Source organism: Dysidea avara, chromosome 1 (genome assembly GCF_963678975.1).
Source record: "Dysidea avara chromosome 1, odDysAvar1.4, whole genome shotgun sequence".
Taxonomy (NCBI): domain Eukaryota; kingdom Metazoa; phylum Porifera; class Demospongiae; order Dictyoceratida; family Dysideidae; genus Dysidea; species Dysidea avara.
The window spans coordinates 59,581,684-59,604,842 of record NC_089272.1 but is presented as its reverse complement, the minus strand read 5'-3'; the positions used below and the strand labels follow the sequence as shown (position 1 = coordinate 59,604,842).

The 23,159-nt window shown below is 38.4% G+C and overlaps 1 protein-coding gene across 2 annotated transcripts; it reads right to left on the bottom strand.

Annotated features, from left to right (window-relative positions):
* Nucleotides 1–4,069: 4,069 nt before the first annotated feature.
* LOC136238254 (uncharacterized) lies at nt 4,070–16,787 on the bottom strand. 2 transcript variants are annotated; one of them, XM_066028614.1, is made up of 3 exons: nt 16,649–16,787; nt 6,297–6,353; nt 4,070–5,173 (listed from the first exon to the last, which is right to left on the bottom strand). In XM_066028614.1, the coding sequence occupies exons 2-3, from the start codon at nt 6,343–6,345 to the stop codon at nt 4,182–4,184; spliced, it is 1,041 nt and encodes a 346-aa protein (XP_065884686.1). In that variant the 5' UTR covers nt 6,346–6,353; nt 16,649–16,787; the 3' UTR covers nt 4,070–4,181. The 2 variants fall into 2 exon arrangements, with proteins under 2 accessions (XP_065884686.1, XP_065884690.1); XM_066028618.1 differs by lacking the exon at nt 6,297–6,353.
* Nucleotides 16,788–23,159: the final 6,372 nt, after the last annotated feature.

Here is a 23,159-nt window from a genome sequence, read left to right as displayed (position 1 = left end):
AGAAGGGAACAGCATAACTATTGTTGTTTGGCTATAGTATAAAGTAGAATTTTCAGGGGGGTCTGGGGGTGCAACCCCCAGAAGCTGCAGGATTTTTGCAATTTAAAGAAAACAGCCTAAAATTTGTTCTAAAAACATGAAAAATGCTAAAAATAACAATGCCAATCTATACAGCAACTTTTCTCCAAGATTTTTTAAAAAGTTATTTTTTAACAGCCCCCCCTTAGAATCGCCTATGATGATTAGTACTAAGTTACAATAAGTATTAAGTTACAATAGGTGCTAGGTTACAACTAGTGCTAAATTACAGTAAGTGGTAAGTTACAATAAGTGCTAGAATTACAATGAGTACTAAATTACAGTGAGTGCTAAGTTACAATAAATACAATAAGTGCTAAGTTACAGTTATAAAGTAGGAGATATGCTGGCACAAAATGACAACTCGTGTTTAACTTGGGATTGTTCCGTCGTCCGAGCTGCAATGAGGATGAAAATCGCTGTGGGGTTTGTCCACACGCTGATCATCATGAAAATCTTAGTTTTATCGTGCGCGTTACATATAAGTAAGTTCTGTGTTGTTTTGTAATCTTTTCAAACCTTGTAATGTATGTAGAATACTTTAAAACTTAAAAAAACGTACTGTCGGGTGGAAGGTAGTCACTGGTGCTTACTTTAAAGTGCGTAGTTACTTTACTCGGATTAGCGATTCATTTCAGCTCCAGAGCAATTTTCTGATGGCTGTGTCATCAGCTCCAGAGCAATTTTCTGATGGCTGTGTCATCAGCTCAAAAGTATAAACCACTTCAAAGTCGGCATAACAATGCCATAATTGAAACCACAACTCCACCTTAGGTATTGTTGCATCATTGTGGCACCTCCACTTTAGTTGTTTACCTTTATAAGTTGCTAACTTGATGTTTTTACCAACTTGAGATAGCCACTTGCCTATGGGTATACACCACTGTATTGAGACGTGTGCAGTAGGTGAAACATATTTGCTCACCACAAAGTATACAAAGATCGCTGAGATCCAATAAGACCTGAAGTTACTCTCATTACATGTACAAATTTGCAGCTAGGAGCAACTGCAGTTTCGAGATAGTCCAGATCGCTAGATGGCTTCCTGATTCAATTGTGCCATTTTTCCTTGTAAAATGTATGGGGAGCCCTGGAGAAAAAATGCATGATGATGTATCTTTTTCCAGTTTTTAAGCACTGTGCATGCCAAAGTAGCTAATTCCAACCAAACAAACTATATATTTCTGAGATCGACAATCAATACTCTATCTATTGAGCATATAAAAAGCCCGTTTTTCCAAAATTTAAAAATCGGTCTGGAATGCCTAATGTTAGGTGGTTAATGCTTCATATACAATGATACTGTTATCCCTAAAATCAGCTTAAAAGTCCTGGTAGTTTGTCTAAACGAGGTGATTATTTATTGCCGTGTGTGGCAAAATTATCAAAAATGCTTCGATAATCACTGCTTATTCTCAAACTCAAAGAGCTATCTGGCTCATTTTCATACAGTACAGAGGAACAACTATGAATTACCACTGTACCAAGTTTCGTTTGCAAACAATCAGCCAAACACTTTCTATGGACGATTTTGTAAGAGCCAGTCTCATTGATGCTGCATAAATATTTGCGTAAATATACCTAGATTTGAAATACCCAAAACTCGGAAACGAAAGGTACTATGACTCTCAAAATCGAGTACGAGGTGGGCAATAGATGGAAGTTTAACGTGGTGGTGTTTAAAATTCGAAATCAACTTCGAAAGTGCTGTATCAGGCGTGATAAAAAGTGTCCGGAGTTAGGAGCATGCGCGAAATTTACACATTGTTGAATTTTGGAGCGCAGCTCCTCGAAGGATGGAGATATTTTGATGAAACTTGTAGGACTGATGCACCATAGGATAGGCTTTATCACCATATTTCAAGGATTGAGTAATTCGCTTGCATGGCGGAGATAGAGCACCGAAAGCAAACACTGTCCGGAGTTAGGCGCACTTACCTTACTTCGTTACTAATGACAACCAACAATAACCCACAAAAAAAACAATAACCCACAATCGATCCCTAAATTCGTTTTATCTTTCTTGGGGTACGTTTGATTACCTGCTGGAAGTGCCACTGATAACTTGTACAGCAATGGTAAGCTGCAAGCTTCAATCTGAGAAAGCATTCTGTTCCGCAGTTTAGTCCATCATTCCGTTCCGTTCCGTTCCGTAGAATAGACCCCACCTGCAATAATAATTATTGACATAACACATGTACATACTGAAAGCTACACCATACTACTACTTATTACCTAACTATATACTTATTACTACCTACATACTTAACTTAACCAATGTCAAAGTCAGGAAAGTCGTCTTCAGCAGTAAGTGAATACTGGCGGAGTATCATTGCTACACTCAATACTGGCGGAATACTGGCAGAGTATCAATGTCAAAGTCAGGAAATTCGTCTTCAGCACCTGCAATATCTTCTATATCCCTTTCGCCAGCAAATAACCTTGATCCATGTATTATTTTGTAGCTGCCAAATGAGTGTAGCACTGTAGCCAGCTACGTACTACTACTAGTGTAGCAAAGGTTAAGTAGCGTAGCTAATATAATATGCATGGCGTCGCTGGCAACTGAAAACAATGGGAGAGACGATATCTACAAACGATATCAAGATAACAGTGACAACATGATGCTGTGACAGTCTTATTATAGTTATACTTGCAGGTAAGTCTCCCATGGAGCACAAGCACTGTTCTAATTCTGAATGACATAGCTACAGCAAGCCGTGGCTTCCATTGACCTTCCTCATTGTTAGCTGCGAAGAATTGGATGAAACATGCAGCGAATGTGATTGTGGGCAATCTGTGCATATATGCATGCAGTGGGTATGTATAGGAGCATGAAAGTGTATTTTTAGAGCAATGACCTCATGATAAAATGATCTACATAATAGCTATATACACATCGCAAGATTATGTTGAAAGTCAGCAGTGGTTTATAGGTTGCAACCATCAAGATTTATCTTGTTGAATGTGCTGCCTCTTGTCCACCACCTAAATAGTTAAGTTGACTCCTTATAAAATTTTATTACACTATGCATTGGACACAGGACAGTCTTGAAAAGCATGTTTCACTTTTATTAATAGTTTCCATAGATTTCTTATACAAGCTAGAATTACCAGTGTTACATCCACATGCTTGCTTCCCATTATCACATATATATAAAACCACTCAACATCGTGAACTAGACCCAATGATTGTAAGTGCTATATTCCCCGGTATTCCACTTGGGACTGGTGAGAAAAGTAGTATATACCTGTCATTATACAGTCAGAACTTTATAAATGAAACCATAAGAAAGATAAATATTCTAATGTACTGTGTGTTAAATGATTTTTCAGCAGAAGTATTCTAATGTGACTTAGTTACAGTATAACATGTATGGCTTTTATTTGCATTCAGACACTGCAAAAGGTCCATTTACTCTTAGTACTCGACGCATGAATCTGTAGTTAATGTACACACAGGAATGTCACATGACACCCTGTTTACCAAGGAAAATAAATTTCCTGTGGCTAATTGTAATTAAATCTTACAGCTTACCAACTACTGTACACCACATCGAGGCTGCATAGTAATGGGTTTCAGAGCAATAGACAAAACTGTGTCAAAAACAAGTTTAATGTATATAGCAACACTAGTAATGTTATGGCTACATCAGATATATACAAAGAGTTTTATATATATATTGTTATCAGAGGCATAGCATTTTAAAATACTAAAAGCAAAATTGGTTGTTTGTACGATGGCTAGAATTAGATCACATACTGTAGCTAGACATTTATCCATTGCCAATTCTGATGTAGAATTATTCATAGTAAACATGTAACACAATGAACATCCATCAGGCTGTGATGCTATGATAATTGTTATAAAAGAAAATTTCTTGGAGAGAAATCTTCTTTATAATTATATGTAAATGTTACTTAGTAAAGTGCGTTGTATGATTGTGTAGGTATAGTAACTAAGCCATGTAAATCAATCTTTTGCATGGAATTACACTAACTGTAATGCATAATAGAAATGCTTTTAAATTTGTACAATGCTGCATGTATGTAAAGTGAATAGCACAAAGCAAAACCAAAAGCTTATACTGTCCATACCAGGTTTACTGAACATATAATTCTAGTTCCACAATCATAACAAATCTGCGAAAGGCTTCTCCAAGACTACAAAGCCTAGCTTCAATATCACTTGTAGTGGTTTCATTCAAAACTTGAGAAAACCATGGTTGAACACGATTCTCGCAACATCTACTGGTAAAGCAGCCAGATCCATCCCACAGTGGGTCAGCAAATAAATAGTCTGTATAAACCGCACTGTCAATAAATCCTGATTCACAGTAATAGTCAGTTCCCACAAAAGACGGAGGGGCTGTTCCTCCATCAGCAGCACATGGGCAATTATAAGTTCTGAAGTCACCATCAGTACGGTTATCAAAAGATCCAGCAGCATATGTCCAAATGTGTTGACGAGGGCTACCATAAGTGAGTAATAGTCCATCAGCATAGTAGCCATCAATTGATGTTTGACTACTCGCCCCAGTAAAGGAATCACCATGGAAGGCAAGAGTTTCACCTTTCTGAAATCCTTTTGCTCTACCACACACCCTCTGGTAGCTTGTTCCATTAGTGGAGAAGTAGGCAGATGAGCAAGTACTACCAGTATCACTGTCAAGTCGACAAAAACTAACACCGGAGTTTGTCTCTTCACGCCATCCATTAGGGCAAGCATCTCCTGCACTGATATTGATGTTAACAATTCTTCTCCATCCTCCACCCACACCAGCACATGTGGGGATGTCACCAGAAGTTATGTTACAAAGTGTCCATTGATTACCATTTATACGATAGTATCCCTCCTTGTCACGAGTTTCTGGATTATTGGCAAAGATGTCCTCACAAGATGATCCAGTGTAGTTCATTCCACAATAAACCTGGGTGGGCCCATCAGTGATCCAGTAATATCCTGGCCTGGCATGACTCTCTGGATTCATGTTATAGATGGTTTCACATGACCCTCCAGGATAGAAAGGGGTTGAAAAACGATACTCTTCACACTGCTCATCAGCAGCAATCACCACTTTATTACTGAGGATCACTGTTGCAAAAAACAAACACCGTATAACAAAAAAACACAAAATAAATTTCATTTTTCAACAATGTGCGACAGCTACACCAGAAAACAAGCAGCCAAAGCAATTTGTCCCAACCAACAATTGTGGCAACTGAACAAAGTAAAGGTGCTAATAATATTGCTAAGAATTGTTTTCTAAGTTGCTAAAATGTATCCTGATTTATACAAGACCTAACTATAAATTCAACCCATGTGGTAGCATTGCTTATGATATAGCCAACAGTATAATTATAATATTACTCATAAATAAAATGATTATAGACAGATTGGACGCCATATAGAATTTGTTAGCTCACAAGATTGTAGAATAGCTAATGATGTACAGTTTAATAATATATCAATGCATGGTTGAAATTACACGATAAAAGGTTCATAAAAACTAAGTAAAACAGACCTATTATAGTAATTTGATGATGGCAGCCTACAGCTATATTACATGACAGTAGCCTTGATCATCACTGGGTTTCCTTTGATATGAGAAGTCAAAGTGGCATGTACAAAGTAATTATCTGCATCTAGCTATGTACAAACTTTTCAAGTAGCTAAATGTGTGTTCTAGGAAACTTAAACCCTCTGGATGTCATTATTAAAACAAACAGATCATACAACCATGTCTGATGTTTAGGCCTGAGTCAATATGCTCAAAATTTACCCTAAATACTTTCAGGAATTTCCCTAATTAAAATTTTTCCTATTTTACTCTTCAGTGTTCCATTACGCTTGCTAGTTTAACAACATTTCCTACCATGGTTTAGTAACTGCTTATTAGAGTATTTCAGTGCAAAGTGACTGTTCTATTAGAGCGTATGAGTACTCTATTGCAGTTTACATTTTTCACTGGCTGCTCTATTAGGAAGTATCGATCAATTTTCAGGCAATAATATTATGCTCCATAGTTACATAATATGCTAGCATAGCACTCTAACCAATAATATGCTGGCATATTTGACACAGGCCTACTGATGTTAAAATTTAATCCATGATTTAATTTAGTCAAGCAGAGATGGTTCATACTGTTTTATAGCTTCTCCTTACATACAGTAAACACTTTGTATCATTATACAATTAGCACTGTTACAGTTCTCACCTGAGCTGATCAAACCACACAGAACCAAAAGCATCTTAAAATCAGACATGCCTGGACCTGTATAAGTAATAATACTGTCATGCTACTGACTTACTGCATACAAGCTTTTTTATAAGTCATAGGGACACTGACAACTAACAGAGACACCACTAGCATGTGAACAATCAAGACACACACACTGAAAATGCTCTCAGGTTCATCTAACGGTGAAATAAACTACTAAAGCATTCCATGTTGGCATGCTTGTATTTTACACATTAAAGTTTCCTTAGTTTCTAACCCTGTATGTAAATGATTGCAAGACTTGATTGTACCAAAGAGAATTCAAATAGTTGTAGTTCCTAGCTACTATAAAGTTCAAGTTGTTTGCATTTCCCTCCCTCAGATGTTCTGTGATTTTTGGATATCCTGATACTTTTACTAAGTTATGGTGTCCACCCTCTCCTCCATTCCAACAAGTGTCTGCTATTGTAGTAGTAAATACAGTAATAATGATAAAGCTATAGTCAAACAGTGCTATGTGTATACATGTACTGTAATAAGCCAGGGGGTCATGCAGGGACACTCTCACACATGCATAGTCCCTATAGTACAGCGGCATACCAAAAGTATTGTGCACTTTTTGATAAAAGCACCAAAATTGGTACACATGTAGATTATTACCTAATAATTATTTTTGGATATGGAGGCACTCCCAATTGTACTCGTAGTAGTCATAGCAACAGTTAACAAAATGGCTGCCACGTAAATGATTTCAAACCACTATTAGGAATTTCATTGCTACCAATGAAAAGTTCATGGCAACAATTTTGTACAAAAATGACTGCATTTCTTCTATAGAATCATGCTAAATCTTTATTGACATGAATGATGAATAATGCAAATATTAATCATTTTATCTTATTTATAATAGACAATTACTGCACGATTGATTATTATAGTTATAAATACTAGAATAATATATTATAAACTCTCTGTGTGATACAAAATTGAACATTGTTCAGTTTATTGGACATTCTCCCTCACACTTACAGAGAGCAGTGCATTGAAGACCGGCTTTTTTGCACTTGCAGTTGGTATGACACCCCTTCTTGCAGCCACAACAGATCAGCTCATAACAGGTCTTCGATGCTTCTTGAAGTGTGGTCCAGTGTGGTTCATATAGGTCACCATCTGTCTTGATCCAACCCCAACTAGGAAGTACAGGGTCTGGAGTAAGTGCTTGACCCCAGACATGACCACCTTGGAAAGCAGCTTGCTTGACATGCTGCTCCAGAGCAGCGCGTGTGGGTGGAATTCTCTTTACAGATGCTGTCTTTGCAAAAAGCTTCTTCCTAGCCTGGTTAACATCAGTGCAGGTGCTTGTTCGGTCATAGATAAGAATGACAAACCTCTCAATGACACGCATGGCTTGTTATGAAATCTCAGTTGGTGCATGTGCTAGCTCCAGCAGTGTATTAGTAAGTTCTGGGAATGAATTCCATACAGCCCATGCAGTTTTCTTGCCATGTCCAACAAATGCTGACATGGTGTCACATCCAGTTAGTGCATGGAACAGAAGAAGGGCATGCAACTTCTCTGATCCCAGACAAGCTGCAATTTGATGGGCTGCCAAGTATCGGAAATTTTTTCCTGCTCCAAATGCTACCCAAACTTCATGTTTAGCTGGTAGAGTTTCAGCTACCATAACTGCCAACACCACAACATCTGTATCAACAGTACGTACTAGTATTTGATGATGGCCATGTTGTGCAGCATGTGCAACATGCAGCATCATGCGACTGTCAGCCTCTTCTATGCTGCATGCCGGACCAATTAAGTAAGCGTCTTGTTGTTGTGGCACACAAAGAACCTGAACCCCATCTGTGACAACCAGTTCTTTGTTACTCTCTTTGAACGAATCAACAAGTGCCTTTGAGAGGAAACTAAAAAGTTCTTTCTTGTTGAGGTCTACACGCAAAAAGTCTTGCCAGTTTGCTGGTATGGGTGCAGATTCAGCAACATGTTGATGTACTCCTTTTCCTCGTTTTGCCCTGGTTGTTGCTTTGAGAGAGTCAGCTACATAGCTGTTCCACACCAGATCTAGCCGTGATGCATGTTGAAGATGTCCTAAGATGTAAGGGAGAAAGACCTGATGAGCATATTGCTCAAATGTCTCTGCAGCACCTGGCTTCAGCATCTGAACAATAGCAGCTCCGTCAATGACAACAGTGGAGACTTTGGCTGCTTCAGACTGTGCCTCAGAAAGATCATCCAGACACACTAGCATGTCCCTTCCTGCAACAGATAGTGCTGGGGGACATGCTTGATTTTCATGCCGGAAAAATTCTTCCAGATTTCCATCACATGTCTGACAGCTGATATATAATCTTGCAAAGAGTTCAACATCACACTTCAGGGAGTTCAAATGTTGCTTTCCTTTGGAAGCTTTAGATGCTGGGGTGCCAAGCAGTGGTAGCTTGTTGTGACGAATTGTATCATCTATAGACTTAGTCTTGTCTATGAAACATTCTTTTGTAAAAACATCAAATTGATCCTGACCAATGCGCTTTACATTATTTATCGTGTTCAATACAGCAGAGTCTGCAATTTCCTTTGTATCAAGAACAAGCAAGTCCTGACTCTTCTCTTCAAATGGGTTTCCAAACTCTTCAATAACAGCCAACAGAGTGTGAACATCTTTTGCAAAAGATGTCTGCACACTTGTTGTTTGGTCATGGTGATGAGTGTTTACTCTTCCATTTTCCTGTTGATCAGAGTTTTCAAATTCTCCAATTATTCTAGCAACCTCTGGCCCAGAAATCATCCACCTCTGCAGGGCACTTGGATTATCAGTGAGGCCAACTGCACCCCCATCACCCTTTACACAGGCATTATTTTGTTCGTGTGCTTGGTCTATAGGGATTGCTGAGAAAACTCGCTTGGTGTTTTGCACCGTGAAATGACCAATATTGACTCTCCATAAACATCTGGGTGTGTCTTGGGAAGTTCAGCCATATCTCTTAAATGCACTGGTATCCAGTGAGCATAGTTCGTGTGGTCTAGTGCAAAGAACCAGGGAACAAGTTCTGTTAAGGCATCTAGATACATGGAAAAGTTGGCTTCTCTTAGGGATCGCACGTAAGTTAGAATACAAACTTCTAGCTCCATTGTTGTTGCCCAGTACTAAAACTGGGGACAATTCTGTTTTCTCTCATCACACCAGGTCTCAAATTCCATCTGGGTCTGACCATCTTTCAAGCAGGTAAGACTATAATTTTCATAGGCATGGTGTTGCAGAGTATATAAGGCAGCAGCTATAATTTGGTGAGCCTTTCTTGTGCGCATAACATGTGATGCCTTGTACAGCTATTCCTGCTGTTGCAATTTCTGCTTGAACCAGTGCTTGTGCCCATCTGCTGCTTTCTAGCCAGTCACTAATAATCTTCAGTGCTGCCATCTCGATGTGTAAGCCACCAAACATAACAACAAACTTTTTCTCTCCGTACTTCTCTGGCCACTTCCACTGGATTTGTTTAGCCAAAGCAAAGAGTGGCTGGTCAAATGTTGGAACTGGAGTCTGTCCTGTATTGAGGTGCTCAACAGCACTCTTTACTACGTCCATTGAATGTCTAATCATTGCAACTGTGTGAGCGTTCTCCTGAAAAAAGGGGAGTAATGCTGTTGGTGTGATGATTCGATCACACAATTCCTGATGCTCTGCATGATATGCAGCCCATGATACATTCTCCAGCTCAGCATTTTCTTCCAGAACATGCCTTGTGTTCTCTAGCCATCTGTACTCTCCCTCAGCATGCTTCCTGTAGTTATCCTGTTTAAGAGATATCATACTGGTGGTAGGAAGAGTTGACTGTTTCATAGTGGATGTAATAGGCGGCACATCAGTATAGAAATGTGGCAGACAGCTAATAGTTTTTGAATCGGCATTACTTCCCATGATGACGGTGCCCATACACATACCCCCATTAGCACTAGTGGTATGCTGTAATAAAGAAATTCCAGTTCCATGGAATGAATCCTTGGCAGTTGTAGCACTGGGATTATGGTCAAGATTATCCACAGCAGCTGTTGTAAACGTGTTGCCCTTCAACGTTGGTGGACAGACAACTTGCTCCACATGAAAGCGCTGGCATACACTGTTTCCCATCTCTGCTGAAAGACATAGCACACGATCATAAGAAATGTTTAGGCCAAGGTTGAATAAACTGTCCACCAAATCTCTCTTTCAAGTTTGTGCATGCAGCAATAGCCCAACATAGATTGGGAGTGGTGTTTCTTGTGCAGAACTGTGACGGAGAGATGAGGTGACATCTACCTGTTTATGCATGTGTTTAACACTGTTATACTTCAAAATCTGGGCAATGAAAAGTGCTGCTGGTACGGTGTTGAACATTCACGAAGTTGGTCCTTGATACTTGGACCTTCCAACGCCATACTTACTAATGAAAGCAGTAAGTGTGGCACAGACCTTTCCTGACAATTTTCTTCAAATGTTCCAGTGAAGGGTGTGGGGTCAAACATGTGTTGGCGTACAATCTGTGCAGCACGTGCTAGATAAACAGCTTCACTGTCACTGTCTTGGTCACAGGCTTTGTCAAGTGCAGCACCAATATCTTTATCAAATACAAGCATAACACCTCTCTCCTTACTCTGAGCTCGCATATCTGGAAAGTGTGCAAGCAGTCTTTGTTTCAGTCAGGTTGTATGCATTCTTTTGTCCCTCATGACTCCAAACTGTTGCATTCTAGACATGTAGAGTTGTGAAATATCAGTGAGTTTGAAAACTGGCGAAATGCTTGCTTCCAAACAAACTTCTTCAATATACATTACAAGCTCAGCAAATATGATTCCTGATACTACATCATCTTTACTACTTATTTGTTGCTGAGGAGCCTGCACCTTCCTTGCACGGTTGTACAGAGCCAATAAACACTTGGTATGGTACTTAGCTTCCAAAGCTACCATATCACCTAAACTCAGTTTTGCCAAGAGAAAACTGTCTCCAGTGAGTTTAGCACACTTGTGTACACGTTGGTCCACTTGAAAAGTTGTCAGCTCATGTAGGCCATCAGTACCACCTTCTTCACCACAGAAAAAGCACAATTTCCCATCAGACTTAAGTAAAGACTTCAATCGACTACACTTGCGTGGAGCATCATCTATTTCTGGGCTTTGATGCTCCCTTTTTCCTGCTCTTTGTAGCATTTGGTTGTTGTAATGGAGCCTACATGTCTTATGCCACTTAACCTTATTGGTAATCATAGCTGTTTCAATACCTTGTCCTTCGTTCAGTCTGTCTAAATGCAAGGTCCTTGGTAACTTTCCCAATTCATCAAATTTGACCAGGTTTTCAGCAAGTGATTGATATCCCTTTCCAATGTCATTTCTTTTTGAATTCAAAGGAGAAGTAAGTGGTTCTGCTGTCACTTCCTGACATATAACACAAAGCTCCCAGTTTGTACCAGCTGGCTGTTGAGATGAAGATGTTTCCCAAGTGTCAATAAGTTTAAACTTCTTGGAGGATGACATGGTTGTGTTGACAAGCTAGTCCAATGGAACTAAGAATGACCTGATACACAATGGTACAATATATATTATATTGCTTGCATAATATATATACACATGCATACAAACTTTTCTGTAACTGCTAACTTTAGAATTTTCAATAAGAAACCAAACTAAAAACTGCTGAGCTGCTCAGTACTTCAATTAGAAAAGGTACCATGTGCTTTGACAGTGCTCTATTCAGAATAAATGCCATGTGTTCTCTATGCATGTGGTAATTTGTTTGTTAGTTATTGTGTAGTTGTTTACTTGTTTATATGTTTATTTGGTTATTGTGTACTGTTGTGGCAAAGTTTTCAGCTGTTGCAACAAGAAATAGTGTTTTTGTAGCAGCCATTTTGTAAATAGTTGCTATGGCTACCGTGAGTACATTTGTGAATGCCTCCATATCCAAAAATGATTATTAGGTATTTACCTACATGTGTACCAAATTTGGTGCTTTTATCAAAAAATGCACAATAGGCTTGATATGTTGGACTATGCCGCTGCACTACTATGTCTTTATCTACTTTGTTTGACCTGACACTAAAGGATGTGTCAATATCATTAATGGTGGACTTTATAATACTGTATGCACGTGCACCTTTCACCACAAAAATGCAATAATTAAATTATGTTCATCCCACATCTAGTCCTCTAGTTGTGTGACTTATTGATAATGCCACACAACAAATGAACACACAAACTTCAAGAATGTTATGTCATCCTGTTTACTTCACAAGTTATACTTGCTGCTATGATTACATTTGATTAATAAAATTTAATTTAATACAGAGCACAACAGATCAAGGAATCAAAACTGCACTGAAGGTTTTACTCTTGTAAGTAGCTATATTTATGCACATAGCTATAGTACCAGATGCGTGCCAGCTAGTGTGTATTGAAACGTGATACCTGCTTGACTATCCCAAGAATCTGCATTGATATACGTATTGTGATTGGATTGGCTAAATACACACACTATAGTGCTTCAAATACATCCAAATGAAGTAGTGTATATATGTGCAATGGCATAATAATTGTATACACCTTTATAACTTGTATCATCATGGGTAAGGCTAGCACCATGCAACTTCTATATGATATAGAATATTCTATTTCAATCTTTCAATACCCTAGCATCATCATTAATTTTAATATCATTATAATTGGGTGGTCCTCTGGACAAGTCATGAGTATCATAATCCTGACTTAACTACTTCACATTCAAACACTGCTGTGCAGGGCTGCAAGCAAGCCAGTTCAGCTGCGCTATATGTACACATGAAATTTGTTTCCATCTTAGCTTTGATCCAGTATTGAAGGGTGTGTCCAGAATCAACAATGTTGAACTATGAACTTTATGTACACCCCTCACCACAAGAATGTCATGTGGTGTTTCTTGTAGTAGTAAAATAGTAGTTAAATCTAATTACGATTTACAACTCATAACATGTCACTAAAAGTCTGACAACAATAAATTTATGTGCAATGGACAAAATTTTGTTGAAAACAAGTTAGTATTTTACACTAATTCCCAGTATAGCAGTTTATTCTAATATCAGTGATGTCAATAAGTTTGCATCGGAGGAATGCATAATCTATTGTCTAGCTCTGGTAATGACTGGTATAGCTAATCACATGTGCTAAAAGAGTTGATATAGCTACTGCATGTAGCTATACCGGTTTGCTGACAGATTATTAGTAGTAAGGGTTTTATGGGACACCTGGTTCCGCTAGCTGCAGCTAGCTACAGCTTGTTTAAAGATGTTAGCTATAAGCAGGCCCGTACGCAGGAATTTCAAAAGGGGGATTCTAAATTGAAGCGGTAGGTGATCCCAGACACGGGGGTCTGGGAGCATAGCCCCCAGACGCTGAGAAAGGTTTAATATTCAATATCCTGAGAATAGCCTCAAATTGCTTAAATGCAGAAATGCATGCACTGATTAAATAAATTTGTCACACATCATTGTGCCGACACAAATTCCTCTCAACATGGGCCAATCACACACTAATGCAAACAAGAGATTAAAATATGGTTGTAGTGCATTTACACTCCATCATTTCTAAGACTGCTCAGAGTCATTCATTTGAGCTATAAGCTAAGCATTACATTTCACCATTGTCCAAACATGCATGGCCCATGATAATAACAATAATAAGGTTAGCTAATATGAAAACAACTGACAGACTCACACACTTAACACTTTAGAATTCATATCATTGAATGCAACAAGCCAGGCTTACTTGTGTTATAGTTAAAAGTCTATCAGTCGCAGTGTCCATCCAGTCTGGTGTTCATCATTGCTATTCCGGGCTCTTATTAGAAAATATTTAACGAATTACGATTGGAATTAATCAAAATATATAGTATAGTGTGGTCATGGATGGCCTATATAGCTACTGTATGTAGAATAATAGAAGCCTTAGCGATAGAGAGATAACCACTGTCTATATTCATGCATCATTAAAGTGGACCTCGAAGCACTATATCAGTGGTTAATCGAAGTGCTATGGTTAATTATGGAAGCCACACGCAGCTCAGTTGGTAGCTATAGGAGCTCACCTAATATCGGATGGGCTCCAATATCGGACACTATTTATCCTAAACTACAATGAATATTCAAACATTCTGCACATCTCCAGGTAGGCCAATGCTTCATAAACTTGTGTACCAAGTTTCAGATGTCTCGGGTTCTTGGTCTCGGTACAGCAACCTTTTGAAGACCAGTCCGAATAATACGTAAAATCGGAAAAAACGCTTAATTCAAGGACAGCCATTGTTTGCAGATCACTCTTGCATTAAATCAAAAATTTCATACCTTCAGATTGTGGGGCTACTCATTTACTTTCTAAATATGTATGGTTTATTTCATTTAAAGTATTGTACTGATGAGTTATAAACCAAAGAAAAGAGGCTGTCACTGCATGGAGCAATAATCGCCCTAGCTATTTTTGCTCAAAATCAGAAAAAATGGTTTGAAAATGCATACAAGGTGGATGATTGCTTTCGATTGTGTACTGAAAGTTGTTAAACACTATAGTTCCTGCAAATCCAACACTATAAAGACATAAAATACTGCAGATTTGACTGCAGAAATAACAAAATCTTTAATATGGCTGTCAAACACTCTAACATAAAAAGTCAACCATTTCAGCTGAAAGCCTAAAACTATAGGCGGCGGAAAGGGGGGACTGGGGGGCTAAAGCCCCTCCCCCCCCCCCCCCCCCCCCTCAGAATGATATCACACCGAAATTATCTTTCTTGGAGTGGAGCTGAAAACCGTGATAAAGATCGAGATACTCTAATAGAGCAGTCACTCTAATAAAGTAGTCAGTGTGTAGCGAGCTATGTAAGGATTTTTATGTAGTTTATCAGCTAGAAATGGTAGCTGGTGAGGTGGAAAGCTCTTGTCAGTTGGTTGTGACCTTTTTTTTTTTTTTTTTTTTGTGGTCTCACCTTACCAAACTATAGAAATAGGTCTGGGTCAGCCCAGCCCCCCCTCATATCAACTACTTCCTCCGCCGCTGTACACCTATCAATGTATTGCCCCACCACCCCCCCTCGGGCGTAAGTGGGGCTTTACAGGGGGAATTGACACGAAACTGCTGCCCCACTATGGGGCATTTGATGATCGTTCAGTAGCCACAATAGATCTTGAAACATTTAAGAACGCTGTAAGTAATATAATATAATATGTGATTGTAATGCTCATTAGCGTGTTGCCCCTAGTGGGCTTTGCTAATTAACAATAATAATAATATAATAATAATAAGCATCCAAATATTTTTTTTGTTGTAACTTCCTTCGCTATGTCAAATCCCACGTTGCAACTGGGGCCAACGGTGGGGATTTGACACGATAGGTTTGCCTTACTATGGGGCATTTGACATTCGGCTGTGTCAAATCCCCACTATAGCCCCATATATGCCCGAGGGGGGGAATACATTGATAGGTGCATTATACCATAGATAATAGAGTAAACGGATAGGAAACGCAAGCGATTTCCGGTTTAATTTCCGTTACGCGTGACTTGAAAGGACAAGACAGTTTTGTGAGAATTAGTGTTCTAAGCAGCGTAAATAGTAATCCAACAGACTACAGTAAGTATTTAGGCCTATATGTGAGAGATTTTGGCGAGAGAATTCAGACCGTAGATTTTGTAACAAAGCGTATCGCATTAACCATGATTGTTACACGCTGTCACACTTTCACTCATCGTACCTTCATGCCTCGTCCATACCGCTTCTTTTATAACCGGTTCCACTTTCGAATCTTGTGGTAAGCTAGGCGTGTCACCAACACAGTCTTTTACTGTTGCGTTGTACTGCAAGGTGGTTAAAACTTTTGGTTAAAAATGGAAGATACTTAGTCGTTTCTTCAAGCAACAGTTCCTGTTTTGCTCCGATATTTCCTCTGGTTCCCTCTGTTAAATGGTAAGGAATAGGTTTATCACAGTTAAAAGGATAGAATATATTTACGAAGAAAGTAAAGTGGTTTAAAGTAATTTTTGGGCCGTTTTTTTCACTTTCAATCTCCTTTAATTTTGCGTATAACTTCCTTGAGGGTTGGTACCATCCTATTTCCCTCGATTACTTACTTGAGTTCACTGTAGCGAAGTTTCACAGTCGTTGGTTACAAAATTCTGTCGTTACAACAATTTGTTTCTCTTTGATACAAGCGCAGCAAGCGTAACGAGTATGTTCGTGACGTACTACACGGAATTCCAATAGAAATGTATGTATTTTGTGACGTCACGTTATTGCGTTTCCTATCCCTTTACTCTATTATCTATGATTATACTCACCTGAATTATGTAGCCAGTAGCTCTCTGGTAGCTAGAACCTTTCTAATCTAGACTCAGACAGGTAACTGGGTGTCTCCTCGTACGCCGGCTGCTATAAGACGGGTTGCCTATTTAGGGCGTGTCCCTTGTGTAACGCGAGAAAACGCGACTTTCCGTTTTACGCATGATTACAATGTTGGTCAAGAAGTCAACAAAAAATCCACTTTTTAAAATAGTTTGACAAACGTTTTTGATTCTTCAAAGGTACAAGGTGAGTTAAAATCATCCAGTCTATCATTCTAAGTAGTAGCAAAGTCTTACAAAGAATGTTTTCAGCGAGTTTTATCGCTATCCAAAAACCCGAGATTGCCGAGAGAAAAGCATCTTCTCGTTCAGCCTTCACCTTACACGCTGGATATGTTATAGTTCGAACCTTTCTCTATAACATACTTTCTGTTCTGAAGGCTGGCTAACTCTTGCTTGCTAAAGTTAACCGAAACGTTCATTTTCCGCTCCATTAGCCGTAGCTAATCAGTGACATTTTTGTCTTAGCGAACTGATTTGATTTTTAAATTAGCCTCAAGTCAGTAGGCAATGCCGTTCTTCCCTGACTGAGGAGGAAACACAAAAATAGCATACATATACACATATAAATTACAACAGCACACACACAATAACTGAACAAAAAATTACAACACACACCATAGCACATACAAAACAATTAAGCAAACAATTTACAAACACAAAAATCATCAACAAATTTTACACAAATAAGAAAATAAATTGTCCTGAAAAGTTGGAGATGTTAACAAATCATCCTGAAAGTAAATCATCCTGAAAGTTGAAGATGCCGGAAAAGTTGGTGGATAATTTAAGGTGTTAGAATCATAAACATGATCAGGGGTGTGGGGGACAACTATTTGTCCCTCCGCACAATCTTCCCGTTTTTTATTTTATAGATTTATTTAACTCTAGAAGTTATTTTCTTGTTGTTGCTTTGGAGTAAGGTCTGGTGTGATATAAATTCTTTGGATGTCTTCAGGATGGTCTTTATTACGAAGCTTTGTACAGTTTTTTAATATCGAACCTTTTTCATGCTTAGAGCTGACAGAAATTTTAAGTAGTCTAAGTTTGGCTCCCTTAGAACCCAATCTGATTGCGTTTGTGATGGTAGCAGGTGTTCCTATATATTTCTGGATTAGTTTTGAGGAAGCATCTATGTCATCAGTCTTTCTAGATTTTGGATCTTCTTTAGTGGACTCAGCTAGTTGATGTACAATCAGATTGAGTTGGCGTTTCTCCTTCTCTCTCTCTTCAGACAAGATGGCATTGATAGTTGAAATGATGGTAGGATTAGGTGTTTGTGATGAATTAGTTAGTGGTGGGCCAGTACTGGGATTGTCGGAAGGTTTAGGAGTGGAAGAAGGCTGCATTTCACTTGGAGTATTTGTTTGCTTAGTGGTAGATTGATCTTTGAGTTGCAACTTCATTGAGTTTAACTTACTTGTGAACTCGGAAAGTATGTGGAAAATTTATGGTAAAACGACCACGCCTTAAAAAGGCAACCCATCTATATGGCTACCTGCTTGGGTGTATCATGGAAATTTCCCCGCCCTATCTTATACGTTCTATAGTCTATACGCCCCATTGTGGCCACATATATACCGGCTGACGTTTGCGTCTGTTAGTGTTAGAATCACAAACAGTGGAAATGGAAAACGGAAATAGTCAAGGCTGTTGCTATTGTTCGGCAGTCATGTGAATAATAATAAAACTTAAGACAAAAAAGGGTCCTCAAACAAACAACTCAGGGCATAGCTGAAAAACAGCCTTTTTGGCTGATGCTATTTTCCCTGATTAATAAATTAAAAAAATATATATATAGAAAAAAAACGCTAAACACAAAATCCTTGATCAGAAATCGAACTAATAGCAACTTCTAAGCTTCAAGCATGTATTTCATAACTCGTATTAATGTCATCTCTTTGTCAACTTCACTTATATCATCATCGCTTAGTTTGTACCAGAATGTGTCATACAAAAATATATTCCATGCAGTACACTACAACCTACTGTATCAACGAAAAAAGAGACCTTAAGAGCCTATTGTTTTGATAAAGTCATGTAGCTAATAGGATGTTTAGAACCTTTGCAATGTGAAGAGGTGGTCTTTGTAAAGAGGTGGTCTTATAAAGGTGGCTGTGAAGTGGTCAGTATGTCTTAGCCATCTTTGAGATCTAATTACAATGTGGTCATTGTACAGAGGTGGTCTTTATAACAAGGTGGTCTCTAAGAGGTGGCCACTAAACAAAGGTTTTACTCTAGGGTATGAGGATTTGACCATTTGCACTTTTCGTTTCCAGTTTCCATTTCCACTGTTTCCAATTGCCCATCACGAAGCGTATATATACAATAGCGTCATGCTTATGGTGGTTATCGTGATGTAAGGCACCAGACGAGTGTATATGTGCATATGTCTACAGTGCATGTGACAGTTCTAGTAAGTGAATAATAGTCAGTGCTTATTTTAGTGTTTATTTTTAGGGGGGAGGGAGAGGAGGACCCCCCTAAAATTTCAGACTCACCCCTCTATAGTAGCTACACTATACAGGTACTTACAGCTAGTTTAAGCTTGCATGTTTTTATGCACACAACACAATCTTCATTATACGGAGATGTATAGTTGCCCTGTAGTAAGTATCTAAACAGCTTCAGATTAGTTACCCATGATGAAAATTTTTATTATATCCATATGTCTCTTGATTGCCTAATTCTAGTTACAACATTACCCAGAAATCATTGTTGAAAGGAATTGCTAATGATCCACTTTATCTGTAAGGATTTACCTACCAGTTAGTTAGTTTAGAATTGGGCTATAATTGGCATCGCCTTTACAGTATATTATAGCTTGAATAGTTTTTGACTATGTTCTACCCATCACATAATCTTACACATGGAGAATGATATGTGAAGGTATCATACAACCAATCTGTTTACTTTTGACTGCTTGAGACGTGGTGCAAATACTACAGTTGCGAATTACCATCAGGGGCAGATCTAGGATTTCCCAAGGGTGGGTGCTAAACTAGAGGCATCTATATACAGTGGGGGCTAAGAAAAAGTGGCAACTGGTTGATACAGCTAGTTGAACATATAGTGACAGAGCGGGATGCACACTCAGCAAGCAGAGCATGCTCAATCTGGGGGCAGGAAAACTTTACAAGTTCAGCCTTCTGAGATTGAATTGAATTTTGAAAGAGTAAGCATATAAGCATTGTGAGCCAATTTATAAAATCACTATTTGTGACAAGGCCTGCGAAAACAGGGCATGTGGGCACATGATTTTTGCCTATTTTTTCAAACTTTCATCACTCATAACGTTTTGTACCATTATACTATGGCTATGTAATTTTCAGCTCTTAGTAAGCATTTAATTGGCTTTGTGATACAAGTTACAGAATTTAAATATTCTGTTCCAATACTGAGATATGGCCTGTAGCACGACAGCGTGTGGTTTGTGCCCACATGCCCTGTTTTCACAGGCCCAGTCGCATTTTCTAGCTGTCATGTATGTTTACTATGAAGGGAACAGCATTAATTAGCCTAAAATGATGCTAATAACACTAAAATGAAACCATGACCAGCATCACTGCATCTATACTTTCAAAGAGGTTTCAGTCTGTCTTCACCAGGGAAAGGCAACTACTTATGGTATATATAGGAATCCCTGATTGATACTGTGTACACTATTGTAAAGCATCTCCTTTGGAAAGTTGGATTTAAGGCGATGGTCCGGTGTACTTTCACCATTATAAAGTTGATATAAACACCTATATATATAATTATGTACTTTCAAATGAAACATCCAAGTAGATGGAATGTATACAGTGTTTGTTTGTTTTGTTCTAAAGCTATGATTTTAGAAAACGTGGGCTTGATCAAGTAACTTTGAGAGCATAACCCCCAGGTGCTGTAACTCCTTTAATTTTATAGATAGTAAAATTTCAGTAGGATTTAGTTGCAAAAGGAAGCATTTCAACTCAAGCGTCAATTTGTAGTTAATTACCTATTAGATAGTCCATTACACCAAAAGAAAAATAATTGATGTCTTATGATTTACAGCACATAAGTTTGTAACTTCTAAGCAATTGCTATGTCATGCAGGATGTTTGGTATAACGGTGAGGTAGCAGTGCACATTCACAGGTAAAGAAGAAGAGATTCAATTTCAGCTCATACTCTGGTCTCTGTTCCTTATACATTACAAGAGTTTTAGTGATGGCTGTTCTATTACAGTAGTTGAATACTCTGTTAGAGTATTTCCATTGTAGCAGCAGTTTTACTTCTAAATTTAATTGTGATCCCCTCTTGTTAATTCCTAGTAGAAATTAATACTTACTCTTTCCATGCCCATGTGTACTTCAGATGCATTTGCACCTATACTGTATAGTTTTATTAGCCTTCTAGCTAGTACATAGTAGGGGTGCTTCACACTCCCTCCTAAACCTGCCCTTGGCTATTAATGATAAGATTTGGAGTAACAGTGCTAAGTTACTATAATAAGTGTCTTCTATCAAGAACTTGCTAATCTGTTCACCCAGAGATGAAGTTTGTTATTAAGAAATGCTTAGATGGTGGACTGCTTTATACATAGCTACCAAATTTTAGTTTTAGAATTAGTTCTATTCTTTCTCCTTGCCATGCCCACAACTGACCCAAGTCAGTTAGATATGTGGATGCTTATTGTTTGAGGACTCATATATGTACTTATTTAATTGTATACGTATGAAGATGCAGCATATATTTATAGCAATAAATATATGCTGCCTCTGCCAGAATTTCTGCTTCTCAGCTATTTCTGGAGAGAAACTGAAAAGAGTACATGGTCCACAAACTACTCATAATTATTTTGTTTACGCATTTATTTTTGTAATACATTTCCTTACCGTACCAACACTGGTTCTCTACATGGCGGTCCAATTTGTGGTCACAAGTCATACAAGGACTCACATACCGTTGTTTTTCCCTTTGAATTGTACATATTATTTTCATCACTAAATGATGGTTCTCTCTCTTTTATGGATGACTCTGGCACAAAGCTGCAGCAAATCAACACCTTGCACTATCAGTGAAAGAAAAAGGACATACAAAAGGTGGACAAACATAAGTTCATACTCAGGCATTGTGAACACTACGGCATGCCAAAAGGCACCTGTACATCAGGGAAGAAGTCAAGCCAGTACCATTAGCCGATACTGTTCATGAGTTATGCTTGTGTGTGTAGGCATTTATTACTGTTAGAAGAGAAATTTATGTAATGGAAGCATTTTGGGTTGAAGATACTTGTGGTCTTGACTATACACTGCCCAGGCACTGTGAAGTTATTGTGAGGCTGGTTCCTGGACGATATATTTCATGGAAAGGTGCAAACCTACTACATACATGGTCCCTATTATACAATACCATTGCTTCTTGAAATTTTAGTATATTTCCAGTGAACAATCCTGAAACTGGTGACAAGTCAGGTTACTATTGTATCAGTGACACACAATGGACATATTGTGCTATGATGGCAATTTCTACTTGTTTTGCTGGTAATGCTGGTGTGGGTGGAGGATGGAGAAGAATCATCAACATTGATATCAGTGCTATGATCAGTGGCGGATCGGGGGGGGGGCACGTTCCCCCCTTCATCCCTTAAAAAATTGCATACAAGATCGAGGTACTCTAATAGAGCAATCAATCACTCTAATAAAGCAGTCACAGTGTTCATGACTATCATGAGGCAGTGTAGCTTAACTATGAAGCTATGAATAAGGATCTGTATATACTTTATAGTATATATATTTGGTGAAGGACAGCCATTATTGCTGCAACCTTTTTTTTTTGGTCTTCAACTTTTTTTTCAGCAAAGTGCACCCCCTTTCCAAACTCTGGATCCGCCCCTGATGATCACATATTATTATAATAATACTCACTTCATTAAACATTAGTTTTATTTGAAATAATACCATATTGTGCTTTGTGTGGAGGAACAAAATCCCAAAGTGTACTGTACTTCCATAGAGTATTGTATTTGCCCATATTAGCTACAAATCAAAGTTGCTTACAATGTCTGGATTAGTTGGCATAGCCAGGCACAGCAGTGTCATCGTTTAATTAATGAACTACAGTTGCTGTATTGTTGACACCATTGTATAAATAACTAGTTGATATTGTGCTACTTCTAAAAACACCAGGCACTGGTGGAGTATAATACATATACGTATGCTGGGCACAATGAAGCTTAACATTAGCAAATGCCATACTTAGGCACCGGCCTATTATGCCCAAAATTTTACCTATTATGCTTTTGAGCATTGCTAAAAAATTAAGCCTATTATGCTCAAAATTATGCTTTCAAAATCTATTCATACATGTGTGTGTTAAGCAATATACATTGTAACAATCACTCAGTTCAACCTGCACAAAGGGAGGGTACCACTGCTAGGGTATGTATGTGTGTAAGTTGAGCACACTGCCAAAAATTAGTA

Coding starts and splice junctions, on each gene's coding strand:
- LOC136238254 (XM_066028614.1), bottom strand. CDS start 6,345: ATGTCTGATTTTAAGATGCTTTTGGTTCTGTGTGGTTTGATCAGCTCA. Junction 5,174..6,296: donor GTGTGGTTTGATCAGCTCAG/GTGAGAACTGTA, acceptor TTTTTGCAACAG/TGATCCTCAGTAATAAAGTG.